Raw genomic sequence first — 20,040 nt, forward strand, 5'->3', positions numbered from 1 at the left:
CGGATTGTATTTTTTTTATTGCTTAGATGGGTGGACGAGCTCATAGCCCACCTGGTTGTTAAGTGGTTACTGGAGCCCATAGACATCTACAACGTAAATGCGCCACCCACCTTGAGATATAAGTTCTAAGGTCTCAAGTATAGTTACAACGATTGTCCCACCCTTCAAACCGAAAAGCATTACTGCTTCACGGCAGAAATGGCAGGGTGTGGTACCTACTCGCGCGGACTCTCAATAGGTCCTACCACCAGTAAAATGTATGTTCGCTTCCCTTTAAAGACGCTAAAGACAAAAAACGATATAAAATCTCTTTGTCCTGTGAGATTTAGAACGCTTTACATGTTTGTTTTCATTTCATCTTACAACCGCGTCGGCTCCTTAAGAAAACACTTCAAAATACATTTCGCCCTGAATTACTCTTGTTTACGAACGTCTGCAACACGGAAGTGCATTAGTGCCGCTCCCCTACCTCGGTGCAACAGCTTTTGTGTGTTATTTATGAACTAGGTCTCGTAAATTAAGGATCGTGCACGCTTGAATATTCCACTCCTAGATTTTTGCAGTACTTTTCTTATTAAACATATCGACGCTTGAAAGGCAAACGTGACTAAGCGACAATGCGTGAACTTTACGGTAGACTAATTTAAAGTTGAAATACCTGAAAAAAAATAGACCCAGAAATATATTTTTTTTGCGCATCGAATATGTTTATTGCCTATCATTTATGTACAAGCAGTTATTGTCGCTTAGTCACGTTTGCCTTTCAAGCGTCGATATGTATGTACGCAATAAATTAGCGAGTGACGACGTCCCAACATTTAGGGCATTGCGTTTAATGCCCTTCGGAGACACATATTGTAAAAAATGGCGTCCTCAAACAAAAGCCTTAGCTTTGGTGTATTTATGGTTGCAAATCTTACTGTCAGATGCATTGATGACCATAACTCAACTTTACGGAACGTCTTAGAACGAACACTGTACCTGCTTGGCAGTAATTTTCTACAACATGAATCAACTACTCTCAGCGGCACGGAATGTGGCCCAAGCGTGTTATGTGGTTTATTATCAAAATGAAACGCGACACAAGGTTCTTTTTTTGTAGTAAAAATTAAATCTTTATTTGGAACTTAAATGCAAGTGATTAATTAACAAAAAGCGAATTAAACTTGTTAAAATTTGTGAAAATTACAAAAAGGTCATTACAGCTCTATGTTTAAAAAATCTTTTGTCTTTTTTTACAAAATTAGGGTATGTTACTTAAAACTAATAACGGGTATTTCCACCTCTGGCCCTGATAACCGCCTGCATACGATCAGACATGCTATGGATAATGTTTTTAATGTCCACCTGAGGTATTTCTTCCCAGCGGCCACCAGGGCGGCTTTCAACTGACTGATGGTCTCTGGAGGGTTGGGACTGGATCGAATTCGCCTTTTAAGCATATCCCAGACATGTTCTATGGGATTCATATCTGGACTTCGTGCTGGCCACTCCAATTTTCTGATGCTCACCTCCGACAGGTAATCATCGACGCAACATGCTGTGTGAGGTCGGGCATTATCTTGCATGAGGATGAAATCTTCGCCCCCGATGAACCGTGGTAGTGATTGACAGAAACCTCTCCCCATGCCTTCTCCACACACGTTCGCGTCCGTCTGGATTTCTTAAGGCTACTCGGCATTCGTCAGTCCACAGAACTTTACTCCACTGCTCGTGAGTCCACTGCGCGTGTTCACGAGCGGACCGTAGTCTAGCTACGCGATCGTGTCGGAGCAATTCTGGACCACGAGCTGGTCTTCGAGCACGCAGATTTTGTTCCTCCATTCTCCTTCTTATTGTTCGCTCACTTATGTTGATTCCTCTTGAAATTTGTAGCCGCTGCCGAATTTCGACTGCAGTAAGGAACCGATTTCGCAAAATTGCGAGAGTGATCAATCGGTCATCTCGCACTGATGTACACCTAATACCGCCACTACCTGGTCTCCTTGTGTATAGACCGGTCTGGTCGTATCTTGTTAAGACGTACCTGAGAGTTGTACGCGGTACATTTAAAGTTTCAGCAATTTCTCGCTGCGTTCGCCCCTGATTTCGAAGTAACATAGCCTGAGCAACTTGAGCAGGTGTTAGGGTCATTGTTTTCCAATTCTGGAAGCATAAATTACTACCGATTAATAAAAAAATTAAACATTAAAGATTAAATGCAAGACTATTGGAATATCGAATTTTAACTCACCCGTCTTTTGTGCGTTTCACTAACGAACTAAAGTCAAGTGTCACAGAAATGAAACAAATGACCATTGAGTGCTTACTCTCTTAAATTAACAAAAAAAAAGGTTCTGATAAACTGCCACTCGAAATTCTTATACGCGGTACAAAAATCGCCTGTTATCGGTCTGCTTGCTTAGGTTTGGGCCATATTCCGTGCCGCTGACTGTATTTACCTTTCGAATCGGATAGGCTAGTTTTCACAAAAGCTAGTTTTCTGAGCCAGGATGAATACCTTCACATGTAAACGTTACGACAAATCGTTAAATATTTCTGTGCCGATACAGATCGCTTCACAAATCGTTTCAAGGTTCTTTCGTTCAGGACAGTAAATATAAATTAACTCACATCAGTGCCATAACTGTCTAATTTCGCAAGTTGAGCGAACAAAATGACCTTCAACGCAAAAGCTATAAAGATTATAATAAATGTATCAAAGGTTCGACTTAGGTCTATTCGTTGCGTATATGGAAGCACAAAAACTGTCGCGACAGAAAGAAGTTTATGTAACTATAAGTATGTTCCATTATTGGGTTGTTTTATATCATTCAATTGTATTTTTTCTCGTGTGCTTCAAGTATTCAGTAAGGTATACTTTGATTCCAGTGAGTCAGTTAAGTTTCTGGGATTATTTATGGAGAACAATTTATAGCTTTTCAAACAAACAAAAGGTTGGCTTACACTCTCTTATGAGTCGGTTTACTTCTTAAGGTCGATGAACTGCAAGACACCGCATTCGATTGCACATCATCCAAAACCGCAATAAGAGGGTAGCAGCATAAATGTTACCATCATTACCTGGGAAATGTAAGGCTCATTTTGTGGAAACATATAGTTACGATATGACGTTAGTCGGACTTAAAAAAACGTGAACGTACCTTTAGAATGCAATGGATTAGAAACGCGGAAAATGGTTCTGTAAAGAGTTCACGTCGGTTTTTGAAAAGAGGAGTCTGAATAGGTGTCGCGACAGTCATCTTATCATGTGGGACTTGGCATGAGTTTTACGACCGGAATTAATGTCTACAGAATTTTTTATGAAATAATTACTTTCCTATCTTCATCTTAATTTATCTTCCAATGTTTCAAATATTACACTTTTTCATATTTCGATACTAGCGAACCAACGGAATTGTGGTTCACGTAATCGAGAACCGAGCTCGATAATGCGTATTTCAAAAGCATATTATTATTTCGATCGATGACCAGACTAGTAGGTAAATAAATATGAGTCTGCTAGATCGCCACGCCTGGAGAGACAAAGACCTTGATCTAAATATCACTTAATATAGATTCGACGCGGAGCTCGAATCGGGTATTTGAATTAGCGAGTAGTTTGGGTAACTTGAAGCTAATGGTATCATGTGACGCGCTCGAAGATTCATACGAAAAGAATTTACACGTATTCATCACGAGATATATAGTGTGACCACGCCCTCTTCGGATACCTGGTTCCCTATCATCTTGAGTATCAGAGGGGTTTTTATTTGTGACCCCTGTGCAATCATTCGGGGTCATGGAGTAGGACTACATTTGTTGTAATGTAACGGAAATACCGACTCCGGGTCACGAGGGATTGCTGCTTGACTGAGGTCACTTAATATTATTAAGTGGCCCTTGAGATTGACAGATTTTGATGAAAAAAGACATTCGACCGTTTTAAAACTCTTTACAACAAGAGAATGTTGTGTGTATAAGAACGGATACTTGTTACCTTTCACGGAAATATTTCCCGGTCAGTTTTGTGTCCCTCGGCTTTATCACGCACATTGCAACCATGATCCGGTTCCCCCGGAGATACCTGAGCTCGTCACGCCCCTGGCGACGTCCTAGTAAGACACTACATAAGAGTAGTGTCACCGGTCCACAATTTAATGTTTGCCTTGATTTAATACTGCTGAGACAAACGTAGTTTTTATTATCATAATCGAAAGAAACATAAAACGAGGCTATTCAGCCTTGGTCACGATCGGTCGGACGAAGCTTTGAAATGTTAAAACGTTTTGGTCACTGTAGCTCCCTACTCTAACTAATCACCTAATCTAGTTATATCGCATCGCAAAGCCATAATGTGTACCAATCTGAAAGGCAGTGCTGCCCTTATTCCAATACTAAAGGTGACTTCTAGGTATACGCATCTTCGCCTACCCTAAACCAAACTATCTCGTGCGTTCTTGACACGCCTCACAGAGCGTCCTTCGTGATTATGTAATTGTTATTTGGATCAAGATCACAAGCCCCGCTACATCTCCCGCGGTCCGTAGTGGCTCCGGTACAGTCCTGCAATGAACAGTTTGCAGCTCACTTTCTTGAGTCACGGTTTGTTACAGTGCTTTAGTTGGAAAAACGCCGCACCGCCCTGCTTGCAAACATGTAGTGACATCACTCTACCTCAACCCGACTCACTTAAACTAAATTATTGAATTGGTTGTGACGCCGTACTCGATATTATCGAATTTAATTGTTAAAATTAGTTATTACAGTAAGGGCGGTGAATGACGTTCGTAAACACTAATATTCTAGAAGTCGTCATGGCCTGATGGATAAGACGTCCGGTGCATTCGATTATGTAGGGATGGAACGGTGTTCGAATCCCGCAGGCGGATACCAATTTTTCTAATGAAATACGTACTTAACAATTGTTCACGATTAACTTCCACGGTGAAGGAATAAATAACACCGTGCAATAAAAATCAAAAGTGGTTGGACGTCTTGGGAGTCCGCACGGGTAGGTACCACTACCCTGCTTATTTCTGCCGTGAAGCAGTAATGCGTTTCGGTTTGAAGGGTAGGGCAGCCGTTGTAACTATACTTGAGACCTTAGAACTCATATCTCAAGGTGGGTGGCGCATTTACGTTGTAGATGTCTATGGGCTCCGGTAACCACTTTACAACACCAGGTGAGCAGTGAGCTCCAGTCCATCCATCTAAGCAATAAAAACAAAAAACAAATCATTTTTTACGTTTGGTCGATAGCCATTCGATTTTCATTTATAATTTCAATGTTTAAAAATTCTTAATTACATCGGTACGTTTTCTCATATTTTATAATTACAAAAATGCCTTTTATAAAAAAAAAAAACACATTTTTTTACCCGCTTTTACTAGCTTAATAATCGCATTTATCATTAAACACAATTATATAATTAATTGTGTAAAACCTTTTTTGCGGACTTTAATACGGGATCCAGGAATTTGTATGTTTTAACAAGTATTAATTATTTATATTAAAGAAGTCGTGTCTCACACAAAGCTATGGGGCCCACTGTCCGGACTATACAAGCGAGAGCAAAAAGTCTTTTGTAAGGTGCTGATTAAGCGCCATTTGTGCTACTACGATAGAGAAATAACAGTATGTACGACGTGGCCTAAAAGATAAGGCACCCGGTATACTCATATCGATTAACGCGACCGTGCCGGTGTTCAAATTCCGCTGGCAGGTACTATTTTTTACAATATACGTTCACAAATAATTTGATGTTGAAGGAATAATACTAAAGAAATTATAATTTAATTTTCGTAATTATTATACAATTGAGACACGAGTCTTGAGGCGAGCGGCGGCATTCATTTTGTTTTCTCATGGACTACGGACTAACCACTTACACCAGGTGGTCAAGTTTCATCAAAAATGTCCACGTTTCCATTGAGTTGATGACTGTAATCGCGTAAAACTGTATATAGGCTATCCTGAAAGATATGACTCGCGTTTCTTTAATTTCAATAAGTCTTGACCAAAAAAAACAGCCATCGTCGTATATAAGAGCCTGTGACGTCATCGCGTTTCGACCCCTGACATGGACCGAGACAATCACGTGCCGCACGTAACAGGATCCCCGAAATTCACACCGCACGGGAGAGTTCGACAACCCGGGGGTGAGTCACCGGAATGTTCCACAATTCGGGAATCCAATATACAGACTAATGTAGGGTAGTCAACCCGGAAACGAATATCGGTTTATTTGAATTTAGACCCCTTAAGCTGTTAGAAGCTGTATCGACGATCGTTCTGTTTAACTGAGTGGTTTTCGTTTACTTTAGTCAATGGATTGTACTGCAAGTCTTGGTGATTTTTTATTTTTATTTTAATAAATAATGGTCACATATTGTCTTTATTTGAGTTTCAACTTAACTAATAAATATATAAATTAACACCAAATCGTAATGTATATAAAAAAATATAACAGTTTTCACTGAATTGAGATTTCTCTCAGATTTCTTAAATGAATTTTCATTGAAATCCAGTCTCAAATGCTGTATAACTTACCTATTGTTATTTAATTAGGACCTCATTTAATAACGATATTTTTACTAAGACTTTAATTTAGCCGTGATGAATAGTAAGCTCACGCGTAGAATGGTGTTACCGTACAAATCCACCGTGTAACAACTGATTTGTCGCTCAACAATGAGCACTATACTGAAGGACATAATCACATTATTAGATAATCCAGTCATCTCATTTTTGTTTTGATTGATCGTAGACAAGTGTGCATTTGATATGAAAATAAAAAACCCAATAGCTAACCACGGTTCAGTTGAGAGTCTCCAAAATCTTTGTCTTATCCTTGCATGTTTCCAATGTCCAAGCGATTCTCAATCAGTGCGTACAGATTAAATTGTTCCGTTACGACTGGTCGAACGAGCAAAACGAGTTCCTCGGCACTAGTTCGCCTCTATTGGGCACATCCTGACGCCGCGCCGCTTGCCCGGCTCACATTAGAACGCCCACATCAACAAAACGCACGAAATTTGTACGTCCCTATTACGTTATGATTTGATTCTTGCCTTGATTGGAATTAATCTATGCGGTTCAAAGTTGAAGCTACAATTTTTTTTAGATATCAGATTTTATCATTCTTAACGTTATAGTGTAGGAAGCTATATAAATACGGGTTTACTATTAGTACTTTCGAGAAAATAATTCCTGATAACAATATTGTTGCCAAAACAGAAATTGAAGTAGGTAGTAGACAGTAAAAGTTTTATAACGATAATGTAGTGTTTTTTTTTTTCAAAAAAAAATTGCCTTTGTAAAGTTCAAAGATCGTAGAAATATTCGTGATACTAATCTGTGTATATCGATTTATAAACATAATACGAATAGTTGGTGTAGGAAAAAGGGGGCTTGTTGACGAAGCGGCAATAAATGGTCACCACTATCTTAAACTGTGTGGTATTTTCTGTGGCAATCAAGATGCATGAGAACTTTATCGCGACGTGTGTTCGTTAACTACGTTAATTTCCCTTAGCTTATTAAGAAATTCGCTATATTTAATCAGTTCATATGAAAGACATGAATAATGCATAAATAGACAAATTTGAGCACGTCGCATGACTTCGAAGGCAGATGAGCTTAAGGCCTTTGACAGGTCAGGCCAGGAGTTATCGTCGCTAATGGCCATCTAGAATCTTAGAGATACAACCGAGGCCCTTTATTTACAAACCCCGCTTGAAGAAGAACACGTCAGCACTAAGGAACAAAGTACTATAGGTTTAAAAATTAGATTATAAATGGTAAAAATGATTGCGGTAAGAAGACTATTGAAGTTGGTGCAATGCTAAGAAAGATGATATGTGTTTACATCATACATATAATTTCTCAGAACGCCGAGTTTGTGTTTTATATATCTCAATTTCATGATGACAAAAGAATCATAACTTTCATTGTCTGTGTGTGTGTGTTTGTGTCCGCACATTTGATGTATTAATTTATTTGAACTTGCAGCTATTCCCCCTGAAATCAAGGAGGGTCCCATGAACCTGACCAACGTGGACGGCTCTGAGGCTGTGCTCAAGTGCAGAGTCTTTGGAGCACCGAAACCTATCGTCAAATGGATGAAGGACAACGTCGACGTCACAGGAGGGAAGTGAGTAATCTTCGCACGCGTTTGCAGAGGAGAAACGCGACGCGTGATCATGGTGCTTCCGACCCGCCACTATGCAGTAGTGAAATAATAAGGTGTTTGACGAATACCACTTTTTACTGGTGGTAGGACCTCTTGTGAGTCCGCGCGGGTAGGTACCACCACCCTACCTATTTCTGCCGTGAAGCAGTAATGCGTTTCGGTTTGGAGGGTGAGGCAGCCGCTGTAACTATACTTGATACCTTAGAACTTATATCTCAAGGTAGGTGGCGCATTTACGTCGTAGATGTCCATGGGCTCCAGTAACCACTTAACACCAGGTGGGCTGTGAGCTCGTCCACACATCTAAGTAATAAAGAAAATATATTTCGTCACTTACCTTACGTAATGGGATCGGTGTCTTTGTTATTTTATTGTGTAACAGAAAATGTTTACCAACAAATCGAACATTTGCAACTAAATCAGGGCTTGATTTGAATAGTATCAAATCAATAATACATCCTTAAATATTGTCACTCGATTTAAATTCTATAATCATTTTCGACCCGTTTTCCCTTTAAAGAGTTTAATTTGTATCTGACCTTTACCGAGACCTTTCCCGGCTTTTATATTTAGTCGTCCTTCTGTTACATCGCCGGAGTGTTGTGGGTCATTTTGATTAAAACGAATTTTGTATTGGGCGCTCCATTATGTCACACTTGTGAGACAAAGAAAACATGTCGCTGCCAGAGCATTCATAATGTTGCATTGTCCTATATTTATTTTATAATGAACTTGACATTAGTAAGTTTCATTGCTCACAGTTGGACTGATAGTCCCGTATTGACATGGTTAATAGCGTTGGTTTCGTTTAATACCAAGATAACAACTTATTTTGCTGCATTACTCTTAATTTACTATGCTAAAATCAATGCTGACATATAGAGAATTATGTTGATGAGGACTCTGGAGAAACTCAATTGAATGTCATCCTCCGTAATTATAGGTTACTAGCGACCCGCCCCCGCTTCCCTTCGGAAACTGTAATTTATTATTGATCTCTCCACTATTTAATGGATGTTATTATACATATAAACCTTCCTCTTCAATCACTCTATCTAATAAAAAAAACTGCATCAAAATCCGTTGCGTAGCTTTAAAGATTTAAGCATACATAGGGACAGACAGATATAGGGACAGAGAAAGCTACTTTGTTTTATACTATGTAGTGATAGCAAATTCCCTGCGAGCTAGCGACTCCCAGCTACTAGAAATAAGTTCACTCATTAATCAGAACCCCAGTTTGTTAATTTAAACATAATTTCCAACGAACAGATACAACATAACGGCGGAGGGCGACCTCGTGATCCGCGACGTGTCGTTCACTGACGTGGGCACGTACCAGTGCTACGCCAAGAACAAGTTCGGCGAGACCTCCGCCTACGGATCGCTGGTGGTCAAGAGTAAGGACACGTGCCCTCCAATTGAACCTGCACCATAAACTCGTAGTCGCGGCCCGTTCATGAACGGTCGAGGAACGAATATTGTCGACAAGTGCTATCAGTGATGAATTAGCCAATAAGTAGCCAACCACTATCGAACACCGCCGCGGACCCGGGCCTCCTAAGTGTTATTCAAGAATTCTGGACTCTTGTAGTAACTTTGTTAAACACTAATTTTGTATCCTCAAATTTATCGTCTGTTGATATTTCACGTAAAGTGTTCACTGTTAAGAAATACTCTTAAATAACACCACCCAAACCGATTTGAATTGTGTTCACGAGGTGGCGCGAGGTGTCCGCCCCACTGCGACCACGGAGCGCCAAGTAACGGCTGTACGTTTGGGCCGCAGAGCACACGGTGATCACGGACAAGCCGGAGCACTACGAGGTGGCGGCGGGCTCGTCGGCCACGTTCCGCTGCAACGCCAACGCCGACGACTCGCTGCCGCTGCAAATCATCTGGCTCAACGACGGCCAGCAGATCGACTTCGAGAGCCAGCCGCGCTTCCGCATGACCAACGACTACTCGCTGCTCATCTCCGACACCAGCGAGCTCGACTCCGGCCAGTACACCTGCATCGCCAGGACGCCCGTCGACGAGGCGCGCGCCCAGGCCACGCTCACCGTCCAAGGTTCGACCCGCCCTCACTACAGATACAAACGAAAGGACTTGTTTTAGCTTAGCTTAGCGCCGTTCAGGTTTGGCACTCAATAATATGCAAAAACGGTTTTAATATCCGACTCTTCAAACCGGGACTCAGTCTGATCTGATATTCATTATTGAGGGTGTGGAGCTTGGTATTTGAGTGTGAGTGTGTGTGCAGACAAGCCGAACCCGCCGGTGCTGACGGGCGCGGAGTGCGGCGCGCGCACGGCCACGGTGCGCTGGCGGGCGGCGGGCGACAACCGCGCGCCCATCCTGCGCTACTCGCTGCACTACAACACCAGCTTCACGCCGCACGTGTGGGCCGTCGCCGCCGCCGCCGTGCCGCCCGTCGACTCCGCCTGGACCGCCGCGCTCAGCCCCTGGGCCAACTACACCTTCCGGTCGGTCCCGTCGCCACCACCACCACCACCAGCACACCTACATATACACATAGCTAAACATTACAACGTTCTACCGACAGCGTGGTGGCGCACAACAAGATCGGCCCGTCGGCGCCCTCGGGCCACTCCGACGTGTGCACCACGCAGCCCGACGTGCCCTACAAGAACCCCGACAACGTGAAGGGCGAGGGCACCGACCCCACCAACATGCTCATATCGTGGACGGTAACGCTCTCCCACCACACACAGTACATTGCTAACGCGACAATGCAGATTGTCATAAGAGTGGACCTGCGCCAATCTGTTTCAACCGTCTCATTATATCCGTCAGAAAATGCCTCAAATCGAACACAACGGCCCCGGGTTCTACTATCTGGTGTCGTGGCGCCGGAACATCACGGGACAACCCTGGGAAGAGCACCAGGTCCGGGACTGGCAGCAAACCGAACACCTGGTGACCAACACCCCCACCTTCCAGCCCTATAAGATCAAGGTGCGTACGCTGCTTGCAATAACATATATTTAGTTTTAGTCTGATATAATTTTTTTAATTAAACCTTCACAAGTTTCTTCGAAATCGATAGGGGTTCATATTTACTTGCACATGGAGCTTTTTTAAATTCGTAATCTAAAACGAAATTAAAAATTTTAAACACATTTACATAACAATACAAAAACTATCCCAAGTCGCACGTCTGTGGCGACAGGAACCGACGATAAACTCACACTTTTCTATATAGAACTTATGTTTTGTTGTTAAAACAATGATTTAAAAGGATCTGCATGATTTGTAGGTGACAGCGGTGAACTTCAAAGGAACATCGAACGTGACTCCCATTGAAGTGATCGGCTGGTCCGGAGAGGACCGACCCACTCAGGCTCCGGGCAACCTCAGCCTGTCCCAGGTGACTTCCGGCACCAGCGCCGTGCTCAGCTGGACTCCCGTGGCGCCGGAGTCGCTGCGGGGACACTTCAAAGGATACAAAATCCAGACCTGGACCGACGCCGAGGAGGACCGGCTCAAGGAGATCTTTGTGGAGTCCGACGCGACCAGCGCCCTCGTCAACAAGTTCAAGCCCTTCAAGAAGAATAACGTGCGCATCCTCGCCTACAACGGCCGCTTCAACGGGCCCGCCAGCGACACCCTCAGCTTCGTCACCCCCGAGGGACAGCCCTCCACCGTTCGCTCCTTCGAGGCCTACCCTATCGGCTCCTCCGCCATGCTGCTCAAGTGGGAGAAGCCCATGGAGGAGAACGGCGTCCTCACCGGCTACAAGATCTACTACAGCAAGGTGATCGCCACGGCCGTGGAGACTCCGAAGGAGCGCAAGAAGGAGATCGACCCCAAGTTCGACCGCGCCAAGCTCGCCGGCCTCGAGCCCAACACCAAGTACAGGATCGAGATCCGCGCCAAGACCAAGGCCGGCGAGGGCAAGGGCTACTACGTGGAGCAGTCCACCAACAACGTGCTCACCGCGCAGCCGGACGTGCCCGCCTTCGAGACCGAGACGCTGCCCGGGAAGGAAGGCACGGCCCACGTCATAGTGCGCTGGATCCCCTCGCTCGACGGACACGCGGGGACGCACTTCGTGGCCTGGTACCGGCTCAAGGGGCACCCCGACTGGCAGCGGACCAACGACATCACCGAGGACGACTTCGTGATCCTGACGGGGCTGGAGCCCGGCCAGCTGTACGAGGTCAAGGTCACGGTGCACGACGGCCACTACTTCAGCACCAGCGAGCTGCGGACGGTCGACACCTCCATAGGTGAGTTGCATTCGGCGCACGACGCACCTTTGCACAAAAGGCGTTTTATCGAAATAGTCATATTCATCATTAATCTCTCCGCGCTCAAAGAAAACAATTAACAGATAGTGATTTCAAAATTGGAAAATCTATATACATATATAAAAATGAATTGCTGTTCATTAGTCTCGCTAAAAGTCGAGAACGGCCGGACCGATTTGGCTAATTTTGGACTTTAATGATTTTTGAAAGTCCAGAGAAGGTTTAAAAGGTAGATAAATATCGAAAAGCTCGGAATTATATAAAAACAAACAATTTTGTTTTTCCTTTGATGTATCCTCCGTCGAACGGATTCCTTTTATTTGTTTTATGTTTATTTTATACAAAAGTTTAGGTCTTTTATTTATCGATTGAGACACTACGAAGTCTGCCGGGTGAGCTAGTAAAATCTAAAATACATAGTGCGTTTCGATTGTGTGCCAAGTAGACGGACCGATAGTGAAGCCGGACGAGAAGATCGCGACCGCGGGCTGGTTCATCGGCGTGATGCTGGCGCTGGCCTTCCTGCTGCTGCTGCTGGTGCTGGTGTGCGTGCTGCGCAGGAACCGCGGCGGCAAGTACGACGTGCACGACCGCGAGCTGGCGCACGGCCGCAGGGACTACCCCGACGCCGGCTTCCACGAGTACACGCACCCGTACGTACCCACCCGCCTCTACCCGCCCGCAGACCTAGCCATGTCAGTCTGTTAAGGGATCTTATGACCTGGTTACTAAGACCTTTAAGTCATGTCTTATTTTAATTTATATACTTATTTTTATGAAAAATGATAATATGGAGTGAAATGAATATTATTAATTTGAGACATTAATCAACTGGGATAAAATTAAATGAAAAGATATGAGATGAAATATAATCTCAGTAAAATGGTGGTCATTTACTAAGATTTTTTCAGTGGACTTTTTGGAGGATCCCGCGAAGTTACGTTCAGCTTTCGGCTTTGTTTCATTTTCCCACATTTGTTTGTGCACTTTCACAGATACTAAACAGTTAATAAACCACCTTTATTACACATTTAAACCTGAAGAAACACTAAATCGACAAAATAAAACAAATCACACAACTTCAATCCTCGTGTTCCCGTCAAAAAGCCCACGTTGCCGTGTCCTTTTGAGTCCTTCCGCAGTGCTATATACAGTGTTGTTGCCCTACTCAGATTGGACAACAAGTCGCGCCATTCGATGAGCAGCGGCACCAAGCCCGAGAGCGACACGGACTCGATGGCGGAGTACGGCGACGGAGAGACGGGTAAGCCACAACTGCGATCTATTTTCTAAGCATTTGATGTCCATGTTCATTGGTTTTGGATTTACTTGTGCTAGTGCTAGTACAACTTCAGTATTCATATTGAAATAAAATATTGTTAATGATTTAACTTTATTTACAACTACAAAAAAAAGATGACAGTTGCTAAGTTTGTTTCGCTAAGGCGCTTGCTATGTTTGTGTTTTGTTTTTTGTTTTTTAAACGACATTTTTAAGCATGTTCTGTTAGTGTCGGTCACGTCAGTGTGTCCCGGCCATAGTGGTCTTGTGTTGTGTGGCTGTACGCATGTGTGCTTGCAGCCGGCATGAACGAGGACGGCTCCTTCATCGGACAGTACGGCCGGAAACGACGTCCGCCAACATCCGGCCAGCCGGACTCAGCCTCGCAAGCATTTGCAACGCTCGTTTAAAAATCATTTCCCCAGATCCATCATTAGCCTAGCCTGTATATTCCTTAAAACCTTTGCCTGATCGACTCTAAAAATAATTACAAAAAAAAAATTTAATTCAAATTTCGTACGTATCTAATGACAAATTGGATCACGTTATGAGTTCTGATCAGTGTTGTTAATATGACAATCCCGACTCCTGCCATAATTGGTTTAATTAGTAACTTGAGTTGTGAATTTTTTTTTTATATTTTACATGATTATATTAGCGCTTATTGTTAAAAAGAACGGGCGTTCATAATCTTTATTGTACTATTTCAAAAATAGTTTTCAAATAAAGATATAAAATTATCGCACGTTCCATATGTTAAGATTTCTTTTCATTTTGATTTTTCGCTGGGACATGTCGTTGGCGCCACAATCAGAATTTGAAAGTTCATCATGAACAATTAGTATACATATTTATTCAGGGTAATTATGTTATTTTTAACAGATTATTTACAAATTTATGTTTATTAATATTTAAGTACTCAGAATGCTATTTATGTTTTTAAAAAAAATATGTATATTAAAGCATGTCCCGCGCGTCAGGAGAGTGCAGTAAATATCATATGAAAGGTGATAATATGGAGTAAATCCTGTTTATCGTGTTTTTTTTTTTTTTTTTTTATAAAGTACACAATAAGTCTTAGGGTTCTTAGAGTAGGTTCGTTTTACGCACGTGATTGTGTTTGGCAGCGAGTGTTGTATACTGTTGTTGTTCCGTCCCTCTTCCTCTTCCTCTCCCTTTCCCTCCACTGTCATTCGACGCACGAGCGACGTTCTTGGTTTTGTTTTTTTTTTGTTTTTGAGGTATGTTTTTTTTTGCTTTATTTTGCTTTTTTCATCTGCTTTTAATTTGTGTTGTCATAAATATTATTTTAATTATTTTATTATATTTAAAAAAAATAATAATTGAAGACTTGGAAGCGGTAGGCCCTTGGGGTTGATGATGAGTAATGGTAACCGCTCATCATCAGACGGGCCGTACGCTCGTCTGCAGCAGTAATATAAAAAATACGCGAGATCCAAGTATCAATAGTATCGTACCACAAGTGGCGCCCAGCTTGTACTACTATCCATGTCGGTCCCGGCCCCTCGCCCCTGGGGGCAGACTGAGGCGCAGCGCTTAAAGCCATTAACAGGAGCGTATATTGCAGGTCGGTTCACTGAGGACGGCTCGTTCATCGGGCAGTACGTGCCGGGGGCGCGCGCCCTGCCCCCCCCCGCCGCCGCCCCCCGCGCCCGCCCTCGCGTCCCCCGCCTCCCCCGCCTCCTCGCAGCCCCCCACCTACGTGTAGCCGCGCGGCCCGGCGACCACTTCTCGTACGACGTTTATCTCTTTTGTTTTAAATTTGACAGCTAATTAATGTAACCGAGTACTGGTACCTATTGAATTTCAGTCATTTTCGTCAACGAAAATTCAAAGAAGATACATTGAACGTTTGCTTGTTACGTTTCATTTTATAACGAAGCGAATGGCTGAACTCGACTAAAGAATTTCCTAGTTTAAGTACGTTTATTATTTCTTATGAAAATTCATTAAATTGTATCGATGCTAAATATCTAAATGTGGAATGAATCATGTAATTTTTAGTTAAAACCTTCATTGAGCTTAGGGCCGTTAAGTTAAGCTGAGTAAAGCTCGCTCTATACAGGCCCTGACCAGTGTTGGTAACAACACTAGAGTATCGATGTTTTTATCTCTATATTTGGTTGTTCGTTGAATTGGAATTCAGAAAACAATTATTTCTTTATGAGACTGATTTTTAGTAATGTGTTTGTACTGGCTCATCGGTCGTTGTGTTTCAGTTTATTTACTGTTTAGCTCTCTCTTAAGTGATTAGAGAGGGACGGCGTGCAGTATTGCGCTCCCTCCCTCCCGTAGGCGGCTCGGTTCGATATCAATTGTAATGTATGTTTAAGGCGTTAAGTAAAAGCTATTTTTGTCAAATTCTGATAAGGTTAGGGCTACGGGTCCGGTGGTCACGCCCGACCGTCGGACGGAAATACCTTTGCATAAAAATGTGAAGGAAATATGGAGAGGTTGTCCTGTTTCAAAATTAAAACTAATCTTTTGAATTTTACATTTTATTCAAGACAAAGTTGTTAAGAACTGTGTAGTGAATTATGAGAACTTTAACTAGGAATTTACATCATCAAAAAAAATATTTTTCTATTGCACGGTGTGACCACCGGACGTACTCTGGTGCTTTGCGGTGGCGAAGGGAGACGCGTCTTCACGAACGTTTTGAAAATAATTATTGTATAGTTAAAATTGCACTTTAGCCCAGATGATTACCCTCAAACACTTTCGAGACAGTCAAAGGTAATTGGCGCCCGGCCATCGGTGCCGTGACGTCACGGCTTGCGACAGTGTTGCGACCGTGACGTCATTGCGTCGCGGCACGCGATATAGTTGCACTGTACGTGTTGATATTGTATTGAATCTCACATATTGTAACTTCCACTAAATCTCATGCAAGTCGCTCTCGCGTAGTTTTGTAAGTATTTTAATATAAGCTTTTTATCTCCGTAAAGTTTGTCGCTTGTTCGAAAGCACTCGTCCTCGGCGCTGGCAACACGAGGGGACACGAATTTTTAATCGCACGATTTTTTTTTTTTTACTTAAGGAGATTTAATTTTGTTTGTTTGTCGACACAAATCGTATGAGGGTACACGCCAGTCGACTGGGCGTCCGCCTGTAAGGTTTCAGTCCTCGTTGTACATTCCACACGGTGTGACCACATTGTTTGTTTTTATATTTCGAAATTTCCAGTTACCCCCAGTTTCTAAATTATGTAATTTAATTTATATTTAGTAAGGCATGTCCGTCGCTCCCGCAGTTAATCGACGGTCGATCCAATGAGTCGTTCGAGCGCTTGTAATCTTCCAACTTCCAACCCCCCCCCCCCCCCCCCCCACTAACAGCTTTTCATAACTAATGTGAATGTACCCCCCATTTAACAGTAATACGTATGGACCCTAGCGTGTCTCGATCGCTCTGTTATCTTATTATATACCTGCTTTATGAATGTATTTATTAATTATTATAATGTAATGTATTTATGCACGCGTATCTAACTGCCTATAACGCGCTGCCCGTCTTCACGTAGACCACAAAGTTAAATGTGTTCACTATTTTAATTTTCACTATCGTTCTTCGAAGTCCAATAATAATTGGAGACTTGTTGATTCACGTGAGCTTCTTAGATGATACAGTTTTTTGATGGGATTACGAAAAACGGTCGGTACCCATTTTCTTCTTTTTTTTTTCGTGCCGGGGTCGAACCTCCTATGAGGTCCCCGGGGTATGTGGGACTTGACGACCTGCAAGGTGTTAGACCGCGGGCCCAAGGAATTTTAGGGCCCATCCACTAAATGACTCCCCTGCACTCTCACACCCGACGTCCGATCTCCGTCCGGGGCAGAGTAGGGGGGTTGCCGCGATACCCTGCATTAACTTAAGATCCCAGCAGTTCAGTATTGTGTGCGTTCTGCTGTTCTTCTAGAAACGTTCGGACCGAGTTCGCTCTGACGTTAGTGGCGGCGGGAACTAGTCCGGCGCCCGCGTAGGCACCGATCAGTTTGGTCTCGCTCGTTGTTGAGCTGCAGTGTTGTTTGTCTATGGTTGTTGTGCGGATGACGGGAGCGCTTTGTTTTACAGTCACGTTGTCTCTTAGAATTAATATATTGAATTTATCTAGAGGAAAATAAGTGTCTTTGTTCCACCTGTAAGGTTGTCGACGGTCTGATGACGTCACGTCGAGTTATGGTTGACGGAAGGGCAACTACTGTTTTTAATAGTTTGATCTGTTTACTTTCCTCTGGAAACGTAAGGTCTTTGATTATGTATTATTAATGATATATTCGTATAATTTGCATGGCAAGCTAAGTTCAAAGTGTTACGTTTATTTGCGTAATTAAATTGTGTAGTTATGTAACGGGAATCAAACGTTTACTTTGAGATAGTTTTGATCGTCGCGGTGACGGAAGGTAAAGTCGCCGACTCCGCCCGTGTCAATACCAATGACAATGTCAATATGACAATATCTGTTGTTTACGTAATGACTCGATTCTGTTCTGTCCTCGTGCGGAGACTTGATTTGATTTCGTGAAGTGAATCTTAAAAAATATTTTATTAGTTTGCATTAAGTATGTAACTTGTAATTTATTGTAACTATGATAAATATTTTTTTATGTTGCATAGAAAATACAGTTTAAGAAATTTAAATAATTTGTTTTATTCCTATCTAAATTGTGATAACGGATTGGCAACACCGCTTAAGGTGAAGTTAAACACTTCCCGGGTACTAAGACTAAGATAGCCTATATCATCAGCCGAGTTTCCCGCCGCATCTCAGCATGTCGCGATTCCGATCCAGAACTAAATGCGTTCGCTTGTGCTTTTAGACCTCTAAGGGCGCTTTGACAGCTCTTAGCAAACCTGGTGAGCCTTCGAGTCGGCTAAGCGTTAACGCTTGATTGAACAAACATGATCCTTTTATCCTAAAAAAACCTCGTGCTGAGCGGTTATCACAGCCATTAATAACCACAATGTGAATCCCCTTAATTCTACGGTTATAAAGTATTCTGAAGAAAGTGCATAAAAACCTTTCTCAAAAAATTGCAGTTTTAGCCCTTTTTTTTTTTGCTTTGATGTGTGGACGAGCTCATAGCCCACCTGGTTTTAAGTGGTTACTGGAGTCCATAGACATCTACAACGTAAATGCGCCACCCACCTCGAGATATAAGTTCTTAAGTCTCAGATAGTTACAACGGCTGCCCCATCCTTCAAACCGAAACGCATTACTGCTTTACAGCAGAAATAGGAGGGGTGGGGTGTGGGGGGGTACCTTTCCGTGCGGACTCGCAAGAGGTCCTACCACCAGTAATTACGCAAATTATAATTTTGCGGGTTTGATTTTTATTACACGATGTTATTCCTTCACTGTGGAAGTCAATCGTGAACATTTGTTAAGTACGTATTTCAATAGAAAAATTGGTACCCGCCTGCGGGATTCGAACACCGGTGCATCGCTAGATACGAATGCAACGGGCGTCTTATTCTTTAGGCCACGACGACTTTGGGAGTCAAGTCCTAGTCAATAGGGGAAATACTAAAATTTGGTATAACTTAAATTGAACAATATATTTCCTTTACTTCTTCATTCGTTCAAATACCATTGACGACAACATGGGTCCCTTACTCTGAGAGCTTGTTTTTCACAGCTATGCCGGGTTTGCTATGGCCTTAAATAAATACAAGCCTACGTTTTTCGTGAAAAGTATTTGCACGAGCTCCACCTTTTCAGAAGCCAAAATTACGGTCTTGTTCGCGGGCTGAACGTTGTAGTGGTACAACGCGATGAAACGTGTGGTGCAATGCGATTTGAACACGACACAATCATGGCAATTAAGACGAGTACATTTGGCGATTTACCCGTCACGCCACAGAAGCATTACTGGTGGTAGGACCTCTTGTGAGTCCGTGCGAGTGGGTACCACCACCCTGCCTATTTCTGCCGTGAAGCAGTAATGCGTTTCGGTTTGAAGGGTGGGGCAGCCAATGTAACTATACTAACGGCCAATGTAACTAACGGCCGTCTGGTGTAGTGGTAAGTGACATGGTCACTACACAAGAGGGTCGCGGGTTCGAATCCCGCCAAGGGAAGATATTTGTATGATAAATATAAAGTCTTTTCCAGGGTTATGGATGTATATTAAATATATGTATGTGTATAATAAAAATCTTACATTTATTTCCGTTATCTGGCACCTGTAACACAAGTTCTTTATGAACTTAGCACGGGCCTAGTTAATGTGGCGTGATTGTCTATACTAATATTATAAAGAGGAAAGATTTGTTTGTTTGTTTGTTTC

At 42.7% G+C, this 20,040-nt stretch overlaps 1 protein-coding gene across 1 annotated transcript in view; it reads left to right on the forward strand.

The window, feature by feature from the left end:
• LOC114250705 (neuroglian) overlaps window positions 1-15,600 on the forward strand; it is a 49,452-nt gene extending 33,852 nt beyond the window's left edge. Inside the window, 11 exon segments of the mRNA XM_028184687.2 lie at window positions 7,994-8,135; window positions 9,447-9,574; window positions 9,964-10,245; window positions 10,438-10,660; window positions 10,741-10,885; window positions 10,992-11,153; window positions 11,455-12,427; window positions 12,894-13,101; window positions 13,621-13,712; window positions 15,318-15,381; window positions 15,383-15,600. Of these exon segments, the coding sequence (XP_028040488.2) occupies window positions 7,994-8,135; window positions 9,447-9,574; window positions 9,964-10,245; window positions 10,438-10,660; window positions 10,741-10,885; window positions 10,992-11,153; window positions 11,455-12,427; window positions 12,894-13,101; window positions 13,621-13,712; window positions 15,318-15,381; window positions 15,383-15,458 (2,495 nt within the window). The 3' untranslated portion in view covers window positions 15,459-15,600.
• Window positions 15,601-20,040: the final 4,440 nt, after the last annotated feature.

This window comes from Bombyx mandarina, chromosome 05, assembly GCF_030267445.1.
Source record: "Bombyx mandarina strain Sakado chromosome 05, ASM3026744v2".
Classification (NCBI taxonomy): Eukaryota; Metazoa; Arthropoda; class Insecta; order Lepidoptera; family Bombycidae; genus Bombyx; species Bombyx mandarina.